The following is a 26,479-nucleotide window of genomic DNA, read 5'->3' on the forward strand; positions in this document are numbered from 1 at the left end:
ATTATGTTAATTACCTATGCGGCTGATTATTATTTCGTGTAGAAGAAAACTGATGACATGCTCTGTCCACACACTCTGCCATCGCGCTCTCTCCACGCCATTCGTGAGCTAAGAAAGGATTTCGCCTTAAAAATGTCATGAGCGCGTTAATGGTAGATAATGAACTTAAAATCAGCACGCAAGTAGCGAATAAAACGGTTTAAACCGAGGAAGCCGAAGAGATAGTTATCGACATAGAAAATCCTAACACTCAGGTTGTGGTTACAATTCGCAAGCCGTCTGCAGGAATCTCATCAAAGGTATCGTCGCCAAGAAGGCGGTGACGATCCTGAAGTTAAATTTAAAATGGTAGTAGTGCATTGCTAACGTAACATGGGCAGTTGGTCCCGAGACTTTCGAATGTAACAATGGCGGCCACCCGCAGCACCAGCTTACTCTAGCACGGTGAGGAGAAGAACAAAAGTCTGACCATACACTGAGAGCTACTACAATATTACATATTAGATTATAAAACATACCCACACGCTTACAAAGACCTTACCAAAGAGGAAATAGCGTTAAGCAAACTCCAGACTGACACATTTTACATGGGATACATAGTACCACGTTAGACTCGGCTAAATGTTGAATTTGTTAGGAATATCCCATTTCTACCTTACGGTATATGCATGTAAAAAAGCAGTAACTACACCTTATTAAAAGCCCCCAAATTAAGCAATGTCAAGAAACAAATGCTTGCCAGTTTACGTATAAAGGACCAGAAAGCCGGGCGAGACCCGTAACCCTCTTCGCTAAGGTTCTCCAGTGAGGATGCCACCTCTGCTTTACTCAGCAATGATTTTTCATTCATTCATTCATTTGCATTTTATTTGTTGAGTACAGTAAGTGCGCTGCCTGCATCTGTGATCTTCACGAGGTCCCTGTGCTAAGCCGAACAAATGCGAATAGAACTGAAATGCCAATACAAAAGCACAATCGCATATATACGGGAGAAAGAATATAAGCGAGTTTTAATACTTTTAAACCAGATAATTATCGCCTTAAAATGAGGTTAACATGTGCTAGTATTGAGCTTCCCTCGCCTTAGGTCATTCCATTAGGTCATTTCAGTGTTTCGTCTTTTTCGCACGTGATATGTTGAGCACAGTACACGGGCCTGAGCCGATTGCACGCGTGATCTTCGCGGTCTCCCTGCAAGCCGTGGCTTTTATGCTTCGTCTTTTTTTCTAATTTGCCACGCCGAAACTTGTTGGTACAATTTTTTATTCCGTCGTGAATCTCGTAACTTGCTCCCACCTTGTGCGTATGCGTCGTCTTCATATTTCCTGCGCCTTCTATACCATTAAAATTAACGCTTTCAGTTAATGTATGCCTCCTGAATCCCCAACTCACAGGTCTTGCAGGCACCCATTTGTTACAAAAGCCTTCGGCATCGGTCTCTAGTGGTGCTACGCCGGCAGTCTGGAGGCTGCGAAGGAAATGGGTTCACGTACCTTCATCGGACTCTCTTTCTTCTTGCTGTGAAATGTAGTACAGTGATCAAATCCGAGAAACGGAAACGAATAATGCAAGCAATTAAAACAAATATAAGTACAGTTACACAAGTTTTGCGCTCGAAGGTTCGCACTGATGCTATCTTGCTCGCCATATATGTTCCCACTCACGACTGTCGGAAGCTCATCGAGATGGCGCTGCCAGAATTCAGAATAGTAGCATCTATATACGCCATCTGTATTTTAAGGCTTTTGTAGTTTGAAGCCGCTGCGACATTATAAGCATCTGTGAACCATGGCGCTATACAGTGCCACCTTTGATCATAGCTAATAACACAAGGGAAGCTTGGCCAAAGAAAGCCATACGGCTAATGCGTTGCGTCCAAACGAAGTCGGGTCCAATATAATTAGTTTATTTCATCCCGCAGACATCCAGAACATGCCAGGGAAAAGGCCACCGGAAGTCAAAGAGCGCTGTGCGGACGAGGCAGGTCAACTACTGCAAGTTAAGTACTTTCAATGATGCGTGGTCTCAAGCAAGGAGAGTCATTTCAGATAGGTAACAATTTAGAAACTCCTCATCTTTTTGGGAGTTATACACAATGTGTGGTCAAAACAGCGTCTGTGGGAGAACAATGCGTTTCCGACCCAGATTCAGTGGACTCAAAGTCTGTTAAACGAGTGCTTTCAATGACACTTCAGCTGACCGTCAGTCGGAACTGAAGAGCATTTATAGCTATTGCCATTGAGACACATGCCGCTGAGATCTCAACAGCAGTTCCGTTCGAATGAGATCTGGGGCCACAGTTGAACCGTTGAACTGACAAAATGGCTGTCAGTGGACTTGCCGCATCGGCAAAGTTGACGCCACTTCCCACTGCCATATATGCCCCTAAATGTAGAAGAGAACTAATACGGGCTGGTTTCTTCGTGTCGACGATGTAAAAAGGAAAAAGGCGCAGCGCTATAGATGGGACAGTGAGCGAAAAAACGTTTTTTTTTTTTATACAGCCCTCTTCTCTGTCGCATTAAATCTTTTGTTTGATATATACAGTCAGCGCATGAGTGCCTTCTCTCGAATGTCTCTTGTCTACTTCCTCGTCTGTAGCCTGCTGCCTTCTTATACTGTCGATGTTCTTAAATCACGAGGAAGGTTGCTGTACTCTCCAGCATGGGCACAGTCCATACCTTTCTTTAATCTAGCGAATGTAAACACGTAAACTCGCAAGACAGTACCAGAAGAGCAACGACTCAGCGGTGAAATAGACGCTCCTTTTATTAGATCGCCCTGACCCTGTGTGCAGTGTTCAGTTTCGGCTCACTCGAGACATTGTCCTTCAATGACTTATGGATTCGCTATTTGGAGTTCTAAATGAAGGAGAAGATGGCACTTATTTGTATAAATCCACAGCAGTTGGCTTAATCCGGCGATAGCGAAGATTAACCGAGTTTTGCAGGACTCGCTTATCTGCAGTTCAGAGTCATTTCAAACTTCAACTGCAGCTCAATTGATCGGTAACTGAAACTGCCTGTGTGACAGAGGTCTAAAACTGATGAATCCGTTCTGTCTCCGTGGTTTTGTAGCACTTATGCTCATTGGTGGAGCAAGATTTCGAGTAAATTGAAGATTCGCCTGCTCTGGTTCACCCCATCTATAGACGCAGTCTGAGCTTCTAAATGATTCTGAGCTGATGAAATCTCTCCACGATATCCGAATTACACAAGCATGTAAAAATCGCCGTGCAATTCATTCAGACCTCGCAGGACTGAGGAACACAGTGATCAGGCATCAACAAAGTGATGTTCTGGCCGGTTGGCGCAGTCCGCATTCAAACGGCGTATAAACCAATCGCCCGATTTTAGGATTGCACGCGCGAAAAAAAAAAAAAAAAGCGCAATTTTCCGAAATGTGGAAAGAGCGTCGTTATACTCACGTCAAGACCAAGCGGCGTGAAGAAGTCCATGATATGCTCGCGTTTTTAAATATTTCTATTTACACTTCGTCTTTGCGTAGCACGTGAGGTATACCGTCATCTATTACAGCTTCTACGCCCCTGGTGTTGGTCCTGTTAATAATAATATAATAATAAATGGTTCACAGGAAGGGAAAGGCACAGTATCCAATTATTATTATATTATTATTAACAGGACCAGCACGAGGGGCGTCGAAGCTGTAATAGACGACGGTAGCAGCTCACGTGCTACGCAAAGACGAAGTGTAAAGAGAAATATTTAAAAACGTGAGCATATCATGGACTTCTTCACGCCGCTTGGTCTTGACGTGAGTATAACGACGCACTTTCCACATTTCAGAAAATTGCGCTCTTTTTTTTTTTTTTCGCTAAATAAATTTTTCGTGCCAAATCAAACCCGTGTTTTGTGACACATGCCGCACATAAAGGTCGCTACAGACTGATTCCGACTACCTGAATTTAAGGCTGAATTGAATTGCAACAATAAATGCATTTTATCTTCCTGTTGGAATTCTCTGCAGTATTGAAACCAGGAGGCTCATAAAACGCGTGAGAAGGCTGAGAGACTAAAAGGCGTGTGTTGATCTTTCTTCGCTTTTGATACATTTTGTAACTTATTTTTTGATCCTAGTTCGGTATGCTTTACAAGCACTTTATTGTTTCCGTATAAATGTGCGCAAGTTGCATCGTCTGCCTTTTTTGTGTGGGGAAGCTCTTGGAATACACCGATGAAGCAGCCTTTCATCGCATCCGCTCTGTAGGAGTAAGTTTGGTGTATTTGTGTTCGAGACAGGTGGTTAACCGATGAACTCTTAACCGTGATTAACCTTATCATGTTAAAATGTGACATCGTTAAGGGCTGCGTTTCGCAGACAAACAGGTGTCGGCGTTGTTGTTCTCTGCTGTAACGCGAAAATCTGCGAGGAAGCAAAGAAATAAAAATTTATCCGGCCTTACGGGGAATCGAACTCCGGCCACTGTGACGCCGAGACGAGCACGCAACCGGTACGCAACCGGTTTTTTTTTTCTTTATTTCCTGGCTTTGGTTCATACCATTTCACAAGAACACAACACGAATAACACAAAACAAAGTACATATTGGAAGGTCATCATCAGCCAATGTCAGGCTGGCTTCGTCTCAGTACATTAAAACTCCCGCAACGACAGCAAAGGCTCTACCCTTGAGAGCCATTCGGGAGGTTCAGCAGCCACTTTCTTTATGGCAATAAACCAATTCACACTTTCTCGAAAGTATATTCTAGCGGGTCGAGCATCCCTGTCGCAGTGATAGCCCGCCATTCTGGAGCGCCATATAGAGTGGAGGCCCATGAGCATGATTAAATCATACGGAACGCCATCTTCATTACCAATGCTTAAATACCGGATGCCGTGGGAGTCTAGTGGAAATTCTTTCTTTATCGTACGTTGCAAAACATCCCAGAAATAAACCCCTTCCCAACAATGCAAAAAAACATGGTCTATTGTTTCCGGCTGCTTGCAGATTAAACAGTGCGCCCCCCACGGTAAAAAAAAAATCCCTTTCCTCCAAAAACTTCTTTACTGATAATGTTCCGGTGTGTAATTTAAAGAAAAATGTCTTAGCTCCTGGCGACACCTGCATTTTCTTTACTCTCTTCAAGACATCTCTGCCCGGACCTCCACTGTATAAGGTTCTGTACAAGGGTTGTGGCAAAACAATGTCACATAAATCGCGATACAGCTTTTTTCGTTTTACAGTGGACAAATATTCATTAGAAAAACGCACTGAAAGAAGTCTTACACTAGCGACGACCTCCCTGTAATAACCAAAAATCCCACCCGTAGCTTCTTCGGTGGAGACAACAAACTCCGGCAGTAGGCGCCGTAGCCTAACTTGGCAGACGGTGCGTAAGAAAGGGTCCGAAGCATCCCGAAAAAACAAAAACCGGTTGACCACCTGCCGTAAAAACAGATGGCCGAGTCCCAAACCGCCGTCTTTTACCCGACGGAACAAATTCGTCCTGCTGCAGCGTTCCCATTTACCTGCCCAAACAAAAACGGCGAAAATCCTGTGTAACTGTGTTGCGTACCGGTCATAACTCAGAGGACCGGTACGCAACCGGTACGCACGGGAGCAGAAACTAAACCAGCTCATGCTTCAAACCACTATAGGCTGCATAATGCAAGCCCGCTAAAATCCAGTTATTCCTCAGCATAACAAATGTCAAAATTCAGGGAGGCAAACACAAGCGTCGATATGAGGCAGCGAACTGGGTGGCTCTTCTAGGATAGCATACACTCCCCGTACCAAAGCGCACTGCTCTCAGAATAAAGGCTTCGTTGATCGGTAGTTCAGCATGACGGTCCGTCATTCGGCTTTTCCATAAGCTAAATAGCCCTATCAACATAAACAAATCATAAGGCACATCACAGTTCTTCCGAACGAGAAAAAAACGAATACTATATGGCATGATTTCGATGTCCTTCTTTAGCGCCCGCTGCAATATGTCCCAGAAAACACAGCATAAAGCAGTGCAGTTTAATAAAAAAGAACATTTTTGCAGCAGACAGTATGCGCATGCGCTTTACATGTTTTAGAACGCTATAGTGTCAAGAAACTCCTGATAATGATGCCGATACAAAGGTATGAGGAACAAAGATGCAGTAAGAACCTCGGTCATCTGCCTTCTGGATAGGTCATACAGGTAGTTTATAGGAAAGCGCGGAGTGAGGAAAGTGTCCGCAATCCCCTTAAGGAATCCCCATAGAGTCCCTTCATGCGCCTGTCCAGTCGATGCGAATAGAAGGCAAGTGAGAACTAAGACGCCTAATAAGGACAGATAATAAAAAGGGATGATTTGTGTTATGAGCGCGTATGGCCGGGCTGTAGTCGGCGACTCTCGTGAAGGCCATCATACCCGGGAAGGACGACGACACGACGCGCCGAGCCAGGAGCCATAAATGAACTGCTCGTTTATTTCCCACGCGCGCCGCTCGCTCAGCAGCCAGGCGTGGCCAGCATAACACAAAACTATCAGTGTCGCATGGGGCGCTGCGCACAAGCCAACATTGTGACAGTTTGTTAGTTTGAAAAAGAAAAAAAAAGAAAACGCCAAACTAGCTGGTTTACGAAGAAGTGAACAAGCCCTAACCTGCCAAGCTCGATCCGGTTCTCACGAAACAGGTTATCACGACGCATAGGTTCCCACTGGAAAGTTGCGAATAGTCTGTGTATTGCCTGCACCTTCTTTCTGGCATAATTTAGAACTTGCAGGACATAGGCAAGCTTTGCAGACAAGGATATCTTGCAGATCTGCGCGCGAGCAAACAGCGAAAGTTCCCGACATCCACCGGTGAGTGTGTCGCCTAATAGTTACGATTTCTCAATCGCGATATATCCCACTGTTGCGAACCTGATGCAGAGGAATCTCTATCATAGTGTAGGGGGCCACAATTCCAACTTATGACTCCAAAAAGACTTGGCCTCGTATCCCACTGGCCCAACCAGAATCCTTTAGATTTGCCTAAATTAGGAGCCGCACGCGCAAAACAGTTCAGTTAAATGCAAAGCCTCGAGTACACTCTCTCTCAGAACAAAAAAGGGCGACATCATCGATATAGGCGAAAATCTTAATTTCACATTGAGCCAGGGATAAACCTCGAATAGCAGCACTGTTGATAATGCTGTGACAAAGGGGTTCAAGAATATAGGGCGAACAGCAAAAGTGACAAAGAGCACCCTTGGCGAACTGACTATTTTAGTGGAATAGGTTTGGTTAGCTCTTGGTTAACATTTAGCCTTGTATAAGACACCTTATAGAACACCCTTATTCCTTTGAGCAAAATATCACCAATGTTTGCATGCACGCAAGATCGTGAACAAGAAATCATGACGGACTTTATCAAACACTTTAGCAAGAAAAATCTGAATTAGAGCTACTTGATCAGAATTTCATCTGATAGTGCCGCTAATACCGAACTTGCAATATAGATGTGGGTTTGTATATGTAGAGGGTTTGTTTGTAGAGGACAACTTAGTTTCCTGGATGGCTGTCACGCTCCCTCCATTCCCTAACTTTGACTTCGGTGATTGCGTAAACCCCTAACGTTACCGGTAGCGACTTAAAATACTGCGACGCTCGCCTGTTTCGGTGCCATTCCCTGGAATGTGGTCGCCCGCCTGGAAGTCAACGGCTTTCAGGGCAGATAGCGCCCTCCTTTATGAATTTAGCATCCCCCTTGCCACGGCCACAACACCAAATGCCTGTCGCTCATCGCCACCTGCACACACATCCTCATCTGCAGGACGCTTCAAATGTGCGCTGTTGTCCATGACCACTACCTCTTCCGATACTGCCAAGGCGTCAGCCCACGAATCGGAGCGGACCACAAGGCTCGCAGCCACGACAACAGCCGATGAAGCACGGACCACACAAGATGATAATACATTTGGAATTCCAGCGACGAAGGAACATTATCGGCGGAGCTGCTGGCTTTATCTTCAGTCTTTCGAAGAGGACTGTCCAGCTGTTCTTCCGTAGAGAAAACTGGCGCTGTAGGCACTCGACCGCGAGCGGCTAGCTCGTCCAGGGCTGGGTCCGGTGACTTTGGCTCCGCAGACGCTGAACCTAGAAGACCAGCCATCGCGGGTTGTCCACTAGCTTTTGGCAGAAATGACTTTATTCCTCTATCAGTAGGGAGCTCATAGTTGAGCTCACCAGGAACGTCCAGAACATCCGTCGCGTCCATAATATGCTCGGACGCCTGTCAAGCGTCCCTTGGCCCTGGCGCAACCTGTCAGCATAGCCAAGTACGGAGCCTTTTACTGTATATCCAAAGTGTCTACTGGGTGCAACGAGGCGTGCGGCACTGGCACCGAACGTGGCCAATCCGAATGCACCGAAGACACAGCGGAGGCCTTTTTTGGATTATAACTAACGCATGTACTCCAAAGACGTTAGTGGTATGAGGGATTGAACTTGCGGTGACTCCGTCCTGAGTGTCAGCGAGATTTCTTTGTGTGCAGTTTCCATGTGCGCCAATATTCCAGAACATCGCCACCTCTCGCGTTCCACAGACTGAACAGTTCCAAACGGCTCCAAAGCCTCTTCTTTCTGTTCTTCTGTTATTCCTTTAGTGCGGGAGCCAAAGCAGCTTAACCTTGATGTTCTAGTTTTTCAAATCAAACACCATGTCTTTTATATCTTTGGCAGGGAACTCAGATTTTCAACAAGCGTCTGTTTTGACAAACATTTGTCACAGGTAACCATTTAAACGTGAATTATTTGATACTGGGCAGTGCAAATAATTTCACCGATATCCAAAATTTGGGCGAGTACGTGCCATGGAAGTCAGGAGCACGGTACGGGCGACCTCTGAGGTATACACGCATGGAGAAAAACGATGTTGAGTACAACGTTATCAGTAGGAAGTCGAGGGATGACAACTTTGTATACGAGTTCGCTGCGGCATTTCCAATTATCTGAAGAGCTCAGCTAACGGCCGAATGGCTGTTTCCAGCTTAGAGCATATTCGAACACAGCTGTTCAGTACGGCTTCTTCTTCCCAAACCGGGCTTGTCACAGCACAAAGTTGCTAGAAGTGCGCCTAGTGTATGCTTGGCCGTACGACTGTATGCTAACAGCTGTGTTATTAAAAGGATCGAACTATTAAAGAACTAATAATTATGGGAGTAACAAAGTAAATTACACAAATTTTGCGCTTTGATTGGATACAATTTTAGCGCCAGCATGCGGCGCCCACAGAAAACCGGCGATCGTACTATATGCTGCCGCAGCAGATAACGCGCAACCAGTATAAAATGCAAAACAATAAAACATTGGTGACGCTAGAAGTCGAAACAGGGACATTGTTCGATGTTCTTCTGGTAGACAGAAAAACGATCATGGTTTCGCTTGTGGTGGCCCGACGCCTGCTCTCCCTCTCTGTATCTCTCTCTCTCTCTTTACTTGACCTTGAAGCGCGAAGGAGACGGTGGTGACGCCGCGAGCCAAGGTGGTGTTACGCCGCGTCGCGCGCAAGGCGCGGAGCAGAGCGGCTTCACAGCAGCTGCCAGAGTGGCAGTTGCGGCCGTCGCGGCTGTCACCGGGTGATGCTGTATCATCGCGTGTTACTTTGGACTAAGTAGCCGCGTGTCGCTCACACACCTTCAGTACCCCGCCGCGGCGGTGCAGTGGTTAGGGTGTTCGACGAAGGATGCGGAATCGAATCCCGGCCGCAGCGGCCACTTTTCGCTGCAGGCGAAAAACAAGGCACCCGTGTGCTGTGCGATGTCAGTGCACGTTAAAGAACCTCGGGCGGTAGAAATTTCTGGAGCCCTTCACTACGGTTTCTCTCATGGACTGAGTTGCTTTGGGACGTTAAACCATCCAAAATAAAACAAACAATCTTTCCCCCTAGCGCCAGTCGTTCCTCGGCATTCACGGACAGCAGACGTACACGCGCGGTGTATCGTCACTTCGGCTCCGAGCCGCTCAGCGGGTTGCTTGGTGCTACGCACCTACTTTGCATTTGATTAACTATGTAAATAGGCTGTATTTTTTACTTATCTTCTATCTTTTATTCTTTCCCCTCTGGCGTTTCTGTAATATTTATTTTCTTCAAAGCAGGGCACATCGTTTGTGTCCATCCGTTGTAAAGGGACCGGCAACCAATACATCATCATCATCGACACGGAGCGCACGCGTTTCTTGAACTACATGTGTGATGGGTACGCTGCAATTCTACCTGTGCGGGACGTTCCTATCTGTCGTCGTCTTCAACCAGTGCGGATAGTGCATCTATGCCTACTCCTGCTGCCTTCTACGAGTGAAAATGGTGCATCTACGCATGGTCATCGGCGACGAGGTCAGGCAAGTAAGTCTGAAGCCGAGAAGGCCCAGACGAAGGCTGGGCGTGTAGAGGCGAGGAGGGTTAAATAGCTTCATACATACCCGTAAAAAGAAAGAACAGTGACCAAAATATGTATTTGGGTTATGGTGGAAGTGAAAAGTACCTCGTATGGTACCTCGTATCGTACCTCTACCTCGTATGGTATAGAACGAGCGCTACAATATCCAAGAAACGAGAATTTATAATTTTAATTTGGCATTGTAAGTCGCATGAAAGCGACTGGTGTCGCCTCTTGCGGTGAAACGATGCAATTATCAGTGAGTAAGCCAGTGACCACATCTTAAAATAATATCACGTTTTCTTAAGTGCAGAGTGCTTTCTTTTGTTTGAAGAGTGGCGACGTTTTTTTATTCTATTTTGCACCCTCTCAGTTGCGCCCGTTAGTAAAAACCGGCCTCCTTTCATTCATTCATTCATTCATTCATTCATTCATTCATTCATAAACCTTTATTCATGAGGATGACCTGAGGCCTAGAGGGGAAGGTGGTGGGTCAGATGAGGTTGAGGGCGCCAGACTCCGACATGAAGTCTAGCAGGGCATTAAGCTTGCGCTTGCCGTCGTTATAGGGGGCTGTCCAATCTTCGTAAGTCTGAATGCGGTGAGCAGATGTGTAGCGGGGCGGAGGCTCACCGTGCCAGGACAGGTCCAGATCAAGTGCTGCAGGTCAACAGAGTCAGCAGGGTAGTTGGGGCAGCCGATCCTGATTCAGCGCCATCGAATCATGATGTCCGTTATGTACGCTGCACCGGCTCGCGCCTTGTGAGTGAGAATTTGGGCAGGTCGCGAAAGGCCGGAAGGAATCAGAGGGGTAATGTCGGGGACAAGGTCCCGCAACAAACCCTTCCGCTCATGTTTAAGCCATGTGATGACAGAGTCCGGTGTGATGAGGGAGTTTGGATAACAGTAAGGGTGGTGCAAGTTGGACGGGCCCAGATCAAGACTATGCCGGCGGTCTTCCTCTGGCTGCGCGCCAGCGGCGCCTGGTGGGCAGTCCTGTTCCCGGTTCCTTGTGCGTGATGTCCAGGTGGCCAATGAATCCGTGAGGAGACTTGTGAGGTCTCTTGCAGGAAGCGGTAGTGCTGTTTTATGCGGTGTTGCACTGAGGTCTTGTAATAACAGGCTTTCAGAGTTTTTATAGCCTCTTGAATGTCGGTGTATATGTGGACGATACGATCTGTTTCTTTGGTGCAGTGTTGAAGAGCTTCGTCGATGGCCGTTAATTATCGAGCGGCCGTGGTGGGGTTTAACGTCCCAAAGGGACTCAGGCTATGAGAGACGCCGTAGTAGAGGACTCCGGAAATTCCCATCACCTGAGGTACTTTAACGTGCACTGACATCGCACACCACACGGACGCCTGGCTTTTCACCTCCACCGAAAAGCGGCTGCCAAGGCCGTGATTCGATCCCGCACCCATGAGTACAGTAGTCGATCGCCCTAACCATGCACCACCCCGGCGGGGTGGTACGGTTTGAGTTATCTGCCGACTTGACGGTGCATCATTCCGACTTCGTCATTAGCTTTGTAGTTGGTCTCAAATAACAAGAATATCAAACTATGCTCCAAATACCAGGGGTTTTTTTTTTTTTTTTTTTTTTTTTCACTGTTTACAGATCATTATTTTAAGCCATGCGAGAAATACGTACGCGCGGCATGTGCAGGTGGATTGTACAGCAAAGCGGAGATTACGTACATTATAAAGCTCAGTAATTAAGCAAAAATAAGGACGTATTAGATAATTAGCTGTAATTAACGAATCAATATTATTGATTTTACGGGCCAATTTATATTTAAAAAAAAGGACGTCAAGATAAAAACTTAGTTGAATTTTGAAATTTTCTTAATCAGCAATGCAGTTGAAAACCTTAACATCAGAGAGTATGCATATACAGCTTGGGAAGCTGACTTTCGCGCTGCACAATTTAAAAAACGGCGTTGTGGTCGTGGTGAAGACACGATCACTGCTTCTACAGCATAAAAGAGACAAAGCGACGCCATTTGAAAACTGTGCATTGCCAGCTTTCAGAACTAAAACATACGTATTTTCGACATGAAACATTTCGAAACACACTACCAAGGAAATTAAAAAAAAAAATTACTCGGCTTAGATATTGACGGCCTTCGTATAGTTTTATACTGAGCTCTATCCCGTACATAATGTCCGCCTTGCTGTACAATGCATGCATCTGCACAGACTACACTTAAGTATCAGTCAGTATTTAAAACAAGACGACCTTGAGCAGTTAAAAAACACCCGGTATACGTCATTATGACGCAATATTTTTTTACTTGAGACGACGTGAGCACCTTATCCTTCAGGTGACGCCACGAAACTCCTGCCTCGCTCATCGCCACCCAAGCATCTCAGCGACTAATGCTATCAGTCAAGCTATCTTGACTTTGCTGTGCACATGGAAGGCTCTCATCAGGAACATCACGAGTATCCTTTGGACCTTTCTCAACTTCATTCCCCAGTCAGGGAGCTGGAAACTACCGACCATATAAAACCGGTAAGGTGGCATGGTGTCGACGCGCCTTCCCAGCGATGCAAGCATATAAAAATTTTTACATTAGTCCCGTAATCCTCCGACGTCCCTTTTTCGGCCCCCTCAGCCCTGATCAGACACCGATCCCGCAACTGACCCACTATGAGAATGCTGAGCACGTTGGCGCTTGAGAGGATGAACAGAATTAACCAGTTGCGGCGCAGAGTATAAATATGGGACTGTTCACGTGTTCTGGCTCATAACTCATCATGAATGGAAAGAAAAGAAGAGAGACAGCATCCCATGTAAAAGCGCGGGAGTGTGTTTTTATTCGGCGTTCAGGCCACGTCAAACAAGAAGCTAATGATAGGTGCAATGCTGCTGAGAGGACGCAACAGGTCTGGTCGGGCTGCGAAGCGCACTGGGATGAAACCTGGCCAGCGGATGGCTGAAAAGGAATGGAGCATGTGCGAGACACTGGTCAGTATAAGAAATGAACAAGGGAGGAGATTCGATCACACCATGCGAGGCGAGCCACCTGCTCTCCCGCAGCTGCAATGTCGCCTGCATGCCATTGAGGAAGGAGTGGCCATCTGAAGTGAGCCGACGCCGACAATCTCCTTCCCTGGATGACAAAACGCGCCTATTATGTGCGGCGTGCAGTCTGCGCCTTCGAAGTGATGTAGTAAGGGAGGGCAGTTATGTCAAAAATCGCTCATCACTTCTTTCTAGCTGGCGTGGACCGCTCCTATGGTCTAAACCACCGGGAAAAGTCGAGATTTCATGCATGTTGGCAGTGTCGAGAAAGTAAGATATATAGGGAAGGGCTCTCGAAAATTTAATCCACGGACCCCATTTCTTTCGTCATGCTACAGTATACGGCTCGAAATGAACATGGATCAATCTTTAAAGCTGACAAGCTAGTTGGTGAACAGTGATGACGTCACGGGTCGTGGCGTTATTCAAACACCGTTGCGAAATGGCTCTTAAGAAAGAGAAGCACTCTTAAGGAAAAATCGTCGTGCGTGTATCGCACTGTTGCCCTTTTAGTAGCAGCAGAGTGCGCTGCCTTTACATCGCGGAGAAGCGCTCATTCAGTGAAGTAGTTTAAGGCCTTCAGCGACGGACTCATTCCTGGGAGCGCATAGCAACCACACACTGCATTAAAGCAACATTCAGCTCAGATTAAGACAGCTATATTTAGCACTACTAACAAGGACTCTGTACTACTGCACACTACTGAGAAGCACTATACTGCTGAAAACAATTGCTTGCTTGCACTGAGATTTTCGACAAACTCTTATAATCCTAGGACGTTATAAATGTAAAGCTCCACAGTGTACAGCTAAAGTGGGGCTAATCTCATTCAATTTATATTTGTAGCCAGTCATAAAGCCTTGCTTGCAGCAACCTAAACCAATCACGCCCCAAAAGCGCAAACTCTTTTAATGATGTCGACCACTCCGCATGTGTACAGCCTTTGTCAAAAATATTCAGCCCAAGTGGTTTGCTTCTACGCCATATAACGGGGCTCCTGGAAGCCCTCCTGGGATGCTGGACCTGGAGAAGGTTTGGTGTATGGTTTATGGAGATTAACGTCCCAAACGACTCAGGCTATAAGAAGTCGTAGCGGTGGGTCTGGCTTATAAAGTTTAACGCCCCAAAGCAACTCCTATGAGAGACAATGTAGTGGAGGGCTCTGGAAATTTAGACCACCTTGAGTTCTTTAATGTGCACTGACATCGCACATCAGACGGGCGCCTTGCTTTTCGCCTTCACTGAAAAGCGGCCGCCACCGCCTATATTCAATCCCGCACCTTTGGGAGCAGCAGTCGAACGCCCTAATTACTGCACCACCGCGGCGGGGTGAAGTCTAACCTGGAAACGGACAAGGACGAGGTTTTCTCGTAACTTGTTAACTCGCGAACGCTGAGCCCCGTCACAAGGTTTATAAGCTAACGATCCTTTGGGCGTGTGTTACAAAAGCTGCACGTTTTTAAAGCTGCCAATTTAAGTTTTTAATAAAAAAATACGCAGATAAACAGATGAAAATAACCAAAAATAAACAAAAGTGCGTAATTTCATCAACATGCAAATAAAGCAATAAATACAACAAACTCGAAGTCGTCGCCCTCTTTATAGTTCTGGAGCCCCTGATTACGGGTAATTGTTCTTTCATTGACAAACTGTGACAAATACTTGTAACCGTTAGGCATAAGACAACCTTTCCATTATGCATTCATCGCTTCCGAATATTGAGATGGCCAATGCGTTATTAATGCGAAAACATTACTTCGCTACGTTCACAGATTTTTGTCCGCAGACCGCGCCAGCAGGCCGCGTCCAGAGGCCGCGTCGCAAACTCGAGTCCGCAGCAGTTGTGAGTAATTGAGCAGTTGTAAAGGTTAATGAGTAATGTCAATCGACAGAGGGTGACGTAATGTTGTGTCCGGAAAAAAATAATTAGGATAATAAGTTAATTAGGTAATTAGAGGCAAAACAGGCAAAATCGAGTCCGCAGCAGTTGTTATTGAGAAGTGGTAGATGTTAATTAGTGGCGTCAATCGATAGAGGGTAACGTAATGCTGTGTCTGAAAAAATAATTAGGCCAATACGTTAAATATGTAATTATTTAGGGGCAAAAGTGTAAAAGTAAAGGCGAAAATGGTCTCATTAGCCAAAGCTTGGCGCCATATTTGAATGTATCAAATACTAAAATAGTTAATTAAATCTACCAGTTAAGGTGACGTCAAGGATGTGACGTCACGCAACCTGAAGTCGAGCCAAACAGGGGCATAGGAAGGGATTGGCGCGCAGTTTGAAAGTAACAAAGACTAAAGTTGTTACTCAAGGCAGTAAATTAGGGTACGTGAAGAATGTGACGTCACGCAACCGGAAGCAGAGTCGAAAATAACGAGCAATGTGAAAGTACCGAAGACTAAAACGTGTAAAGAAGTGAATTAAGCAACTAGAAGCAACCAGAAGCAACCAACAGTAGCATCTGTGCTTTCGCATTACTCCAATGCAGATTCTGCAGTGCTTTAATTTTTTATCACTCAGAGTCTCGTATTCGCAACATCCCATGTGGGCGTCATTTGCACTTTACTATGTGGCGTTTGCATACGACGCTTTTGTAAACATTTTCACTGTAGCCATGGGATGGGCTTCTCGACCGAAATGGAAAAATGGCCTGCAGTCGCTGCGTTCGACTATCTCCTCGTCTGTTTTTTTTTTTTTTTTTTTCTTTTAAACCTTCCCGGAAAAAAAATAGGACATATGTTTGATTTAAATGTCCGTTCTGCCTGGACTTTCGAGTTTATTGGAACCCTTGGATTTGATCTTCCACTCAGCACGGACTACTTTCACAAATGGGGCACGAAATGCGATCAGCGAAATACAGCAGTGTTAAACGAATTTCTGACAAAGGTTATGAATGTTATTATGTTAACTATATAATTTCCGAGGTAACAATTCTTTAGCGCATCAGTTTGATGTCCTAGAAGAGCAGAAATCTGGGCAAGTTGGTTTTTGTTATCCATATTAAAACAGCGCAAATGAAATTAAGATGGAACACGCACAACAACACGAGCTTTGACTTTCAACTGAAGATTTATTATGTACTCATGAATTTATACAGTTTCCCGCAATATGAAACGCACAAAAAAAAAAACGCACAGGACGTTGTTTAAACGACCGCCTGAGGGAACAATTTAATTATTTGGACAAGGCAGGCGGCTCGAACTTAGCTCTGCACTGTAGACAAAGCGAACACACGTGCATCCCGCTGCTTCATCAGACGTCCGTTATTTTGAAGCATTATAAGGATCAGGCAGTAAGAGAGTTAGTAGAAGTATGGGATTCTGCGTGCGATAGCAAACTTTCATTGTCACTGGTCAGTCCCGAATTTACTCTTCTCGAGAGCATGTTTTCTGAAGTGTAAAATAAAATAGGCAGCAGTGATGAGGAAGCGTTCAGTTGAAAGTCAGCGCTCGTGTTATTGTGCTTGTTTCAGCTTCGTCTTTTTCGCACTGCTTGTATATGGTTCTGAAAGAGCACTGAACAAGGGCAGAGGGGGAACCTCAGTGGTCGTGTCTTCGTCTGGGCAGCGCGATCATAACTGCCAGGGGCCAACACCTACCAGTGATGATCGCGCTGTCCAGACGAAGACAAGTCCACTTGTCGAAACGTTGCGCGACTTGCAAACTGATTTGTTTTGGTTTGTGGAGTTTAACGTTCCGAAACGACTCAGGCTATGAGAGACGCCGTAGTGGAGGGCTCCGGAAATTTCGACCACCTGGGGTTCGTTCACGTGCAATGATATCGCCTTGCTTTTCGCCTCCATCGAAAAACGGCCACCGCGGCCGGGATTCTATTCCGCATCCTTGGGCACAGAGATAGAGCGCCTTAACTTCTGCGCCACCGTGGAGCCTCTTATGTATGAGTGTACTCGCAGTTTGCTCCCCAAACAAAGATATTTCCTGCAAGCCAATGGAAGGAAGTGGGAACGATTGCCGAGCATTATCCACTGCAGGTTTGGGCCCAATGAAGCGAGCAGAAGTAAAACAGATGGTAAACTGAAAGCGCTAGGAAGCTTGCTTCATTCTCCTCTCCTTGAGCCACGTAAAGTGGCAGGTCGAAAGGTTAAGGGGCAGCGCTGATAAGAGCATTAGGTTTTTAAATTACGCATATTAGTGGCTCCTTACGTAACGTATCACTGGAACGCTCAAAACATGGTTTAACGAAAAAGGCTGCGATTTCCATTTTATTTACCGGTTCAATGAATGAATCGTATGATACACAGACCATTTAATGGCAAAGAAAAACGAAAAATAAGAACCAATTGCTTATACATTTAGTTCCTCAGTTTTAAATACAAAGAGGACGGAGTCGTACATACAGCTGATGTGGACAAGCACGAGTCAATTTCGTTTGTTGCAGCAGGCAGCTAAGAAAACAACTTCGTTTCAACGCTTTGCTGTGGCTTCTATTTATTTCTTTCCCCCTAGCTCAGTGTTCCTAAGAAAAAAAAAGTAAAAGTAAAGAGCGCCGAAGTAGGATTCAGCATTATCCCCTTGTTCAACTGCTGGCATGCGCACCACGCCGGCGTATTTTTCGTTGTAGTAATTCAAAACTGCTGCGTAGTTATTAAAAACAATTAACTCACCGCTTCGAAATCCTCAGCATTAGCAACCGAAGCAGAACAAGCCCCGGATGTGAACAGCGTCAGCAGGCCTCGGCTCAGCATTTGCAGGTTCTACTTCGCTGGAAAGCGAGGCTACTCCACCGGGTCCTGCATCCGTGACCGAGTCGCTGCGCGGCATAAAAACAAGGGACAGTTGCGTCATGAAGCTAGTTGTCGTGGAAAGAGCCTGGCCGCCTACGATGGACTCGGTTTCGTGGGACGTTGACGGACTTTCGACTTGCACACCAGGATCAGCAGGGCCAGCGGGGTCGACTTCCACCGGATTGGCTTCCCCCTCAGCCCCCGCTTGTTGCCGCGCGTCTTCTTCAGGGCGCGCAGGCGCCATTTCCAACTGCTCGTTTCTGGTGCCCAAGCAGGACCTGCATCTGCACATGCTCAACAGTTGACCCATGGCTTTTCCGAGAGCTATTGTTGAAGATGCGAAGTCTATAGCTAGCGTGTGTCGATCTCGAGCGACGTGGATTGTCGACAGCGGTAAGCAGGGCAGCAACGCGGAACACCACGACTTCTACAAGCTGGGCGGAACAGTACCTCTGGCCAAGAGTCACGTACGTGTGTGTGATAAGGGGTGTTTCAATGCGTCCCATTGTGACGATCACATCGTCATGTTTTGACGTCATGTAGGTAATGGACTCGCCAAACTTTGAAAGCGTTCATCCCACCACCAATCCTTTCTGCGCAGCGTCATTCCTAAATTATTTTCGGGTGCGCAGTTTTCCTCACGGAATCAGGCAGAGTTCGTTTTACGTTTCCTTGATTACTAGGCTCAAGAAATGCTTATCTTAGGGATGATTACGAATATACGATGACAGAAATGCCAACCGCAAAGCCGTGTGCCCTGAACACGACGACGTTACCAGCAGAGGGAGTTTGGTATTCGATTACCCCTCGGTGATTGAGCGCAATAGTGTCTGCATATTAAATTTTCTCTTTCAGCTTGTAAAAGGTGAACACAATGTTAATACAACTTCAAATTATTTTGCTTACTCCTCAGGTTACAACACGAGACAAAGCAATACACTAAAATTAACCCCCTTTTGAGGGCGAAATAACTGCTTTAATTATTTTTGCTCGGGGACAATTCTTTACTATTGTTGGAGAAGTACCTGCAATAGTTATGAATCTGAGTGTGCTTATGTGCAGGTATTTTAGTTGTTTTCCCATTCCGCTATGATCCGCACTAGATCGTAGTATCTAATAATTAATTAATTAATAGAAAGGTTCACTAATCACCGTCTCACATAAACCAACGGAGTCGGTATTCACAAATTCTTCAAGAAGAAAGTGGCATGCTTGAATTGCGAAAAGAAAATATGAACAAATCGTGTTGCAACTTGAAGTGTCTCATGTACTTACAATGCTTAATTCTGGCCGAGTGTTGAAAAAGAAGGCCTGAAATGCTTTGTTTTATCTGTTTCGGTCTGTGATAAAGATCGAAGAGAAATTTCGTGGAAGTGACGCGTACGTCTTTCTGATATTAGATTTAGAATGTGTGCTTGTTGGGGAGCGTGAAACAGCTAGTGACGCGGTCGTATACGACGAGTATCTGGGACGAATGAAACGGGTCAGTAGCACTAAGTTTACTAAAAATAGTAATAAGTATATCAGGCTCCAAACAACAAAAGAACGACAACTTTTGTTGTTTGGAGCCTGATATACTTATTACCGCGTTTCGAGCAATAAACATCAGTTGAAAGTCAGCGCCTGTCCGTGTATATCTTCCTTCGGTCCTTGTCCAAGTCACGCTGTTCTTCTTCAAAATGGCATACCAACTCGCCCAAGCATCAGTTCTAACGAGCTTCATTTCTAGTACATCGGGCCCTATTAACAGTTTGTCTGTCCATCCTTGTGTTCTTGTCACCTACGTCGCCATCGCTCTGTGTCAAGATCGAACCCTTGCTTTCCTCGTAATGGAAAGGCGCTTCCCAAGACAAATTCTGCAGTTGATTGGGGGTTTCCACCCATCGCAAGGTCACTGCTCACGAATCTGCCAGATCATGAAATCTGAATGGAACAGACAAGCTCGGTTTTACCGGCACTACATTTATCTCCAGCTTCACAACGCCTGGGCTCCGCCCCAAACAGGAAAGAAATGGAAAGAATTCTCTGACCTGGTCAACTCTACTGCTGACTTCCTTTGGCAACAGACACTTCTTCAGCTCAAACCCTCACAGCCGGAAAAGAAGCGTAAAGCGGAAAACGTCATCCACACCGCAGGGAACGTTTCACTGCCCACCGACGTGCGTCGCGTTCTTTCCCAGGGACCGAAGTACGCCACCGCACCAGGAGGTCACGAGCAGAACTGCTGGGCATGGTGAGACAGGTATCCAGATTGGCACCCGTCGCCGAATAATACAGGTGTGTGTCCGAAGGAGTCGATGCGTTGCTACGCTGTAAGGCTCCAGTGAATTCTGTTCCAGTCCGGAGAACTGTGTCCTACTTGAAAGAACATTCGCTGCGTTTGCTTATGGAGGACATAGAAGGGGGTTTCCTAGTGCTCCCGTCGCATCTTTATGCAACTAAGGGTCGCGAAGCCGTACTTTCGTGCTTTATTGTCGGAAAGAAGGTCTCTTTGGCTATAGTCAAAGCTAAAGCAAAGAAACTATGTGAAAAGCATAACCTTGATGCCTTGAAAATTCAATTGACAAATGCAAACGACTCTGTCTACAGCTATTCTTCAGTGCAAAGACGCACAAGCCGGAATACCCCTTCCGTGTAATAGTATCTGAAAACGGCACATGGCAAAAAACTGTGGCTGTATTTCTTACGAAGATTTTAAATTCGTTGACCATAGACGATCCTTTTCTGGTGAAAAAATCACAGGATGTAATGCAGGTTTTAGAAACCCAAACGAACAAAAGTCTCATGGCTTGCTCATTTGACGTCAAAGGTCTTTATTATTCACAGCCGCATTACGAGCTGTTTTCGTGCATCGAGGAATGCATTGACAAGTACGGAGCTGTCGCCTTCCAAAACGAGGCAGGCCTCTCCGTCGCTGGCCTCTTAGAATTACTACAAGTGTATATAAAATCAACTTATACTACATGGGATGGTGAACTTCACCTGCAGAAAAACGGAGTGTGCATTGGCTCATGTGTAGCGCCCGTGCTCAGTGATCTATTACTCGCAAAAAAAGACAGAATGCTCCAACTACTTTTAGAAGAATCAAAATGTTTGCAGTGTTTTCAGTTTGTTGATTACTTTCTTGTTTTGTTGGACACCGATGACCAAGAGTTTGATTTCGTCATGCACCAGGTTCAAGATATTTTCGTTCAGTGTCTTTATCCGCTCACGTTGACTCGTGAAGTACCTGAAGATAACGGGATAAGAGTTCTTGATCTCAGACTCAGTTTCAGGCCAAGTCACACCTGCTGGTCTTATGAACCACGAAGCAACAAGCCACTGCTTCCGTTTGCGTCTTCGCACCCTAAGCTCGTAAAACACACCGTGGCTAAGTCGTCTTTCTTTTCACTCCATAAAAGAAAGTTTCAACCACCAAACCGATTGCCTTGTGAAGGCAGGATATCCCAAGCAACTGCTCGTGTCCGTTTCAGAATCAATTCTTGCATGTTTAAGCAAAACCAAATACAAGGAACAGGACGATTCCGGCAAGGAAAAACAAAAGACAACAGTCGTTCCCTATATCCACAAATTTTCCCGCAGGGTAAACAAGATAGGCCACCGAGCTAATGTCAGAGTTGTTTTCTCGACTCCCGAAAAGCTTGGGAAATTGTGCATGCTTGTTAACGCAGAATCTATACTAGAAAAGTGCACTGTAAAACATGAAAATCAATTTGTTGAATGCAAAGATGGTGTTATCTACTCCATCCCATTATCTTGCGGCAAACAGTACGTCGGCCAGACGGGCAGATGCTTTAACGAGCGCCTAAGGGAACACAATAACAATGTTTTGAACTCCGTTAAAGGGCATCTCGGCATCCATTGCAGAGATTGTAAAAGTAAAGACTGCCAGCCATATTTCCAAAAAACAAAAGTGTTAAATAGGCGTCGGGACAAGATAACCCGTGAAATTATTGAAGCCGCACAAATTGCTTGGTCAAATGACGCCTGTGTCAGCAGCCCGTCCTTGGCGTTGTCAGCCAAGGAAATAAGATATCTAGCTACAGGGAAGTGACGTGGTGGCATCAAATGTGTTTTCCAGTGCACAATCAAGTGTGTACCGCTTCTGTGCTTTCTTTTGTTGTTTGCAGCCTGATATACTTATTACCACGTTCCGAGCAATAAGCATCAGTTGAAAGTCAGCGCCTGTCCGTGTATGTCTTCCTTCCGTCCTTGTCCAAGTCACGCTGTTCTTCAAAATTAGTGTGATCGAATCGTCCAGAGACTGTAGCGTTGCGTGTAGGCACCACAGCCATATCAGTGAAAGATCGCACTGCTATGTTAGACTCAACACATGATGGGATGTTGTCAGCGTATAGAAAAAGCAGGGCCCTATCGGGCCCCTGTGCCACGCCAGTGAACAGCACAAAACTGTCAGACACAGCATAGTTTAATGATGCGTATTATGATCAAAATGAGAGAGACGACATATTTGTGCAGTAGAGCTGGAGTAAGTGCTAATTAAGTTTCCCATTCAGTTGACAGTAAACGGCGTGGTCAAAATACTTAAAGAGAGAGAGAGAGAAGTTTAATTGTGAACAAGGTATTTGGAGCATGCAAGTCTTGGGTCCCCGCCCGAAGCGTACAACCGAAAGTGTTTTGCCTTGACAAACTTTCGCGCGAGTTCCGAACGCTCTGTTGGTACAGAAGGGATAGGAAAGACTGAATACACGTGCAACAGGCAGCTGTTGGACAACAACCAGTCATGTAGCTAACCATACCAAAGTAATTTGACTGAAGATGAAGCGCACGGGAAGACGCACACAAGAGAAGAAGACACAGGACACGCGCTAACTCACATCTGGTTTATTGCAGCAATAACAGCAAATATATGCTGAAAAGGGTTCATGCGCAGTACATAAAAATCCCATAAAGACAGAGGAAAAAAATATAAGGAATATTACAAAACATTATCAAGGAATATCACAAAACCCGATCAAGAAAACTGATCTCTGCCTTCCAGAGCCGCACCGACGAATCGCTGACACACCTATCTCCCCTTTTCCCGATATGGAATGCCTCCAACAGCTCACGCGCTGTCTTGTCACGGCCTCTGCCCAGAATCTTAATGTCAGCCAGTCGCGGCTCGCACGCAGTGCAGTTCGCGCCCAGACCTTGAACCAAGCCTTGCAATCGACTGAGGGCAGGCAGAGCTGTGTTCGTCGGGCTACTGATGTGGCAGTGGTTGGTGATGCGGTGTTGCCGGGGGACATTTCCAATATTTTAAGCAAGGGTCCCAAATTCTGCCAGGAACCAAGTGTACCGGGCCATGAATTGCTTGCGCTCAATCGGCAAATAGCTAGGAAGGCTGCAGGAGAAGACCAAGAAAGATGCCTTCTTGATGGTGTGGACGCGCTGATGAAAACTGCCAGGACCTCCGCGGGCCGTTCCAAGGATGGGTGGGGGAAGGTTGTTTCCTTCTTCCAGCATAATGAGTTACGACTGCTTCAGTCTGACAAGGAAGGAGGCTTTGTGGTGTTGACTGAAGAGGAATACCACAGGAGAGCGCAAGATGCTATCGCCAAGAATTTCGAGGAAGTAAAGTCCAGCGCCACTAGAGTGAAGGGTAAAGCGGCTGCCTTGTGCAAAGACTTGGTTCTCGACAGGTTAGCAAATGATATTGTTAGTACTAGGTGCAATGCCCTCTCAGTGTTTTTTACGGCTAAAACACATAAGCTGAATGTGCCTTTTAGGTCTGTTGTTAGTGAAAATGGTACTTGGCAGCATGTTTTAAGCAAGTACCTTCAGAAGCATTTAAATTCACTGCAGTTTCAAGACCCCTTTTTAACGAAGAATTCGAATGAAGTGGTGAGCTTTCTCGAGGATAATAAGTCGATTGGCTATGTATTCTCTGTAGACGTGGAAGATTTATATTATTCTGTGCCTCATGCTGCCCTGTTCGTTGCTGTTAGAGATGCTATTGAAGAAAGTGGGGTTGTGCAATTTCAGAACTCTAGTGGTCTAACAGTGGATAATTTTATGCGTTTGCTTGAGTTTTATATTAGTGTTACGTTTATCTCTTTTGAGAACAGATTTTATCGCCAGAAACAAGGGATATGTATTGGTTCTTGTGTTGCCCCGGTTATTTGTAATGTGTTTTTAGCTTTTGTTGACCGCGCCCTTGAGCAGAGCTTTAATGGGAAAGGTGTTCTAAAGGTATTCCGGTACGTGGATGATTTTCTGATTGTTCTTAACAAGCTACCAAACTCGACGTACACTGAGGCGGTGGGTGGGATTTTGGACAACTTTCGGCAGAATGGGAGAGGTCTGGTTTTCACTCATGAACTTCCTTCACAGGGTTCATTGCAGTTTTTAGATATTAACGTTACTTTAGGGAATGATCATGTTTGTTGGTTGTACGCTCCGCGGGCACAGAAACAACTTTTGCCCTACTCTTCGGCACATTCTAAAACTGTTAAAAGAGCTATCGCTAGCCAATGCTTAGGGTCTGCCCTCACGAAGTCGTGCCCGCATGCTGTGCAGTCGAGTTTTAATAGGCAAATACAGCGGTTGCTGTATGCTGGGTACCCCTGCGCGGTCATTATGTCAGTGACGGAAGCCCTGCTCCGGAAAACCAAGCGAGCCATGTTTGGAAAGAAAACTGCTCCGGTGAGAAATACGGCTAAACCTGTAGTGGTACCGTATATGCATAAGGTTGCGCACCACGTGAAGAAAGTGGCGAACAGACATGGCGTGCCGGTGGTGTTCTCCGCTCCGAAGAAGTTGGCGGAGCTTTGCTCACGCATTTCGCGTGCTGGAAAACCGAGCGGTTGTGAGAAAAAACATGCCAAGCGGTTTGTCGACTGCTGCATGGGGGTCGTTTATGAGATCCCGCTGACCTGTGGGAAGGCCTACATTGGCCAGACCGGGCGCTGTATTAATGATCGAGCAGGGGATCATTTGCGGGCTTTAAGGAGTGGAGGGTCAAATTTGGCAGCGCATTGCGCGAACTGCACTGCGTGCGAGCCGCGACTGGCTGACATTAAGATTCTGGGCAGAGGCCGTGACAAGACAGCGCGTGAGCTTTTGGAGGCATTCCATATCGGGAAAAGGGGAGATAGGTGTGTCAGCGATTCGTCGGTGCGGCTCTGGAAGGCAGAGATCAGTTTTCTTGATCGGGTTTTGTGATATTCCTTGATAATGTTTTGTAATATTCCTTATATTTTTTTCCTCTGTCTTTATGGGATTTTTATGTACTGCGCATGAACCCTTTTCAGCATATATTTGCTGTTATTGCTGCAATAAACCAGATGTGAGTTAGCGCGTGTCCTGTGTCTTCTTCTCTTGTGTGCGTCTTCCCGTGCGCTTCATCTTCAGTCAAATTACAATGCACCATCTAGCCCAACTTCAAGTTTTGTTAAACATACCAAAGTTTCGGCTCCGGTGTTCTGGAGCTGTCGGAAATGTTATCAGCTGCATGTAGGACATAGACAGGCAATCGCGTATGGGTGTTGCGGAAATGATCATGTGATGACTGAGAGGTTTCGTACCTGTCATAAAAAAGACCTCGTGATTTTCTACCCTCTGGCTCAATATAGCGTGGAAACCGAGACAACCCATTTTAATAACGACACCAATTTTTTTCTACAAACACAGAATATATATCATGAGCACCTTAACTACTTGTAAATTAATAGTTCGTGTTTAAAACGACGAGATAAATTCTGAACCACAGATGACTGCCACTTCTTAAAAAGAAAAAAAAAAGTCGTATTTTCTAGCAAACATCTAAAAAACCTCAGTTCCCTAAAATATTCGAAAAGTCCAGCCCCTATTGCAATCCAGTCAGTCCACGAAGGTGGGACAGAACATTTCGTCCAAACCAGTTCGGATGCCCCTACTTTATATCATTACCTTGGAATTCATTTCATCCCTTTATGCACATGTCGTTGGTCTTTGTAACATAACACTTTCCTATGTGGAAAAAAAAAATATAGGGCACGTTCGACAAAACGCGGTTACGTTACAGTGCCTAGAATATACTATATTCTAGGCACTATAGTTACGTCTATTGAATTTAAGCGGGCTCAAAGGAAAGCGAAATCATTATCGGCAACTACGAAGCTGTAGCCACCCAGAGCAAGCGTTTGTTGACACATGCACATTCACACCCCTGCATGGAGAATATAAGCCTGAACAGATAAGATCAGCATCCTAGCAAACGTGAATACCGATTAGCAGTAATTTACCCTCGCGTAAATCAGTAAAAAAAAAAGAAAAAAAAAACCGTGTATCGTGCTTTCCGAACCCTCTCCTTCAATGCACTCCCAATCACGTGCATTAAACTATCAAACGGAATTGGCTGCAAAAGCTG

At 45.7% G+C, this 26,479-nt stretch overlaps 1 protein-coding gene across 1 annotated transcript; it reads left to right on the forward strand.

The window, feature by feature from the left end:
* The first annotated feature begins 18,434 nt into the window (after positions 1-18,434).
* On the forward strand, positions 18,435-25,464 carry LOC146207302 (uncharacterized). Its single transcript, XM_084576486.1, has 3 exons — positions 18,435-18,593; positions 20,193-20,359; positions 23,262-25,464. The coding sequence occupies exons 1-3, from the start codon at positions 18,435-18,437 to the stop codon at positions 25,291-25,293; spliced, it is 2,358 nt and encodes a 785-aa protein (XP_084432612.1). The 3' UTR covers positions 25,294-25,464.
* Positions 25,465-26,479: the final 1,015 nt, after the last annotated feature.

This window comes from Amblyomma maculatum, chromosome 1, assembly GCF_055883805.1.
Source record: "Amblyomma maculatum isolate TAMU_Amacu chromosome 1, ASM5588380v1, whole genome shotgun sequence".
NCBI lineage: Eukaryota > Metazoa > Arthropoda > Arachnida > Ixodida > Ixodidae > Amblyomma > Amblyomma maculatum.

Coding starts and splice junctions, on each gene's coding strand:
- LOC146207302 (XM_084576486.1), top strand. CDS start 18,435: ATGGCTTTTCCGAGAGCTATTGTTGAAGATGCGAAGTCTATAGCTAGC. Junction 18,594..20,192: donor TACCTCTGGCCAAGAGTCAC/GTACGTGTGTGT, acceptor CTTTGGCAACAG/ACACTTCTTCAGCTCAAACC. Junction 20,360..23,261: donor GAGCAGAACTGCTGGGCATG/GTGAGACAGGTA, acceptor GCTCGCACGCAG/TGCAGTTCGCGCCCAGACCT.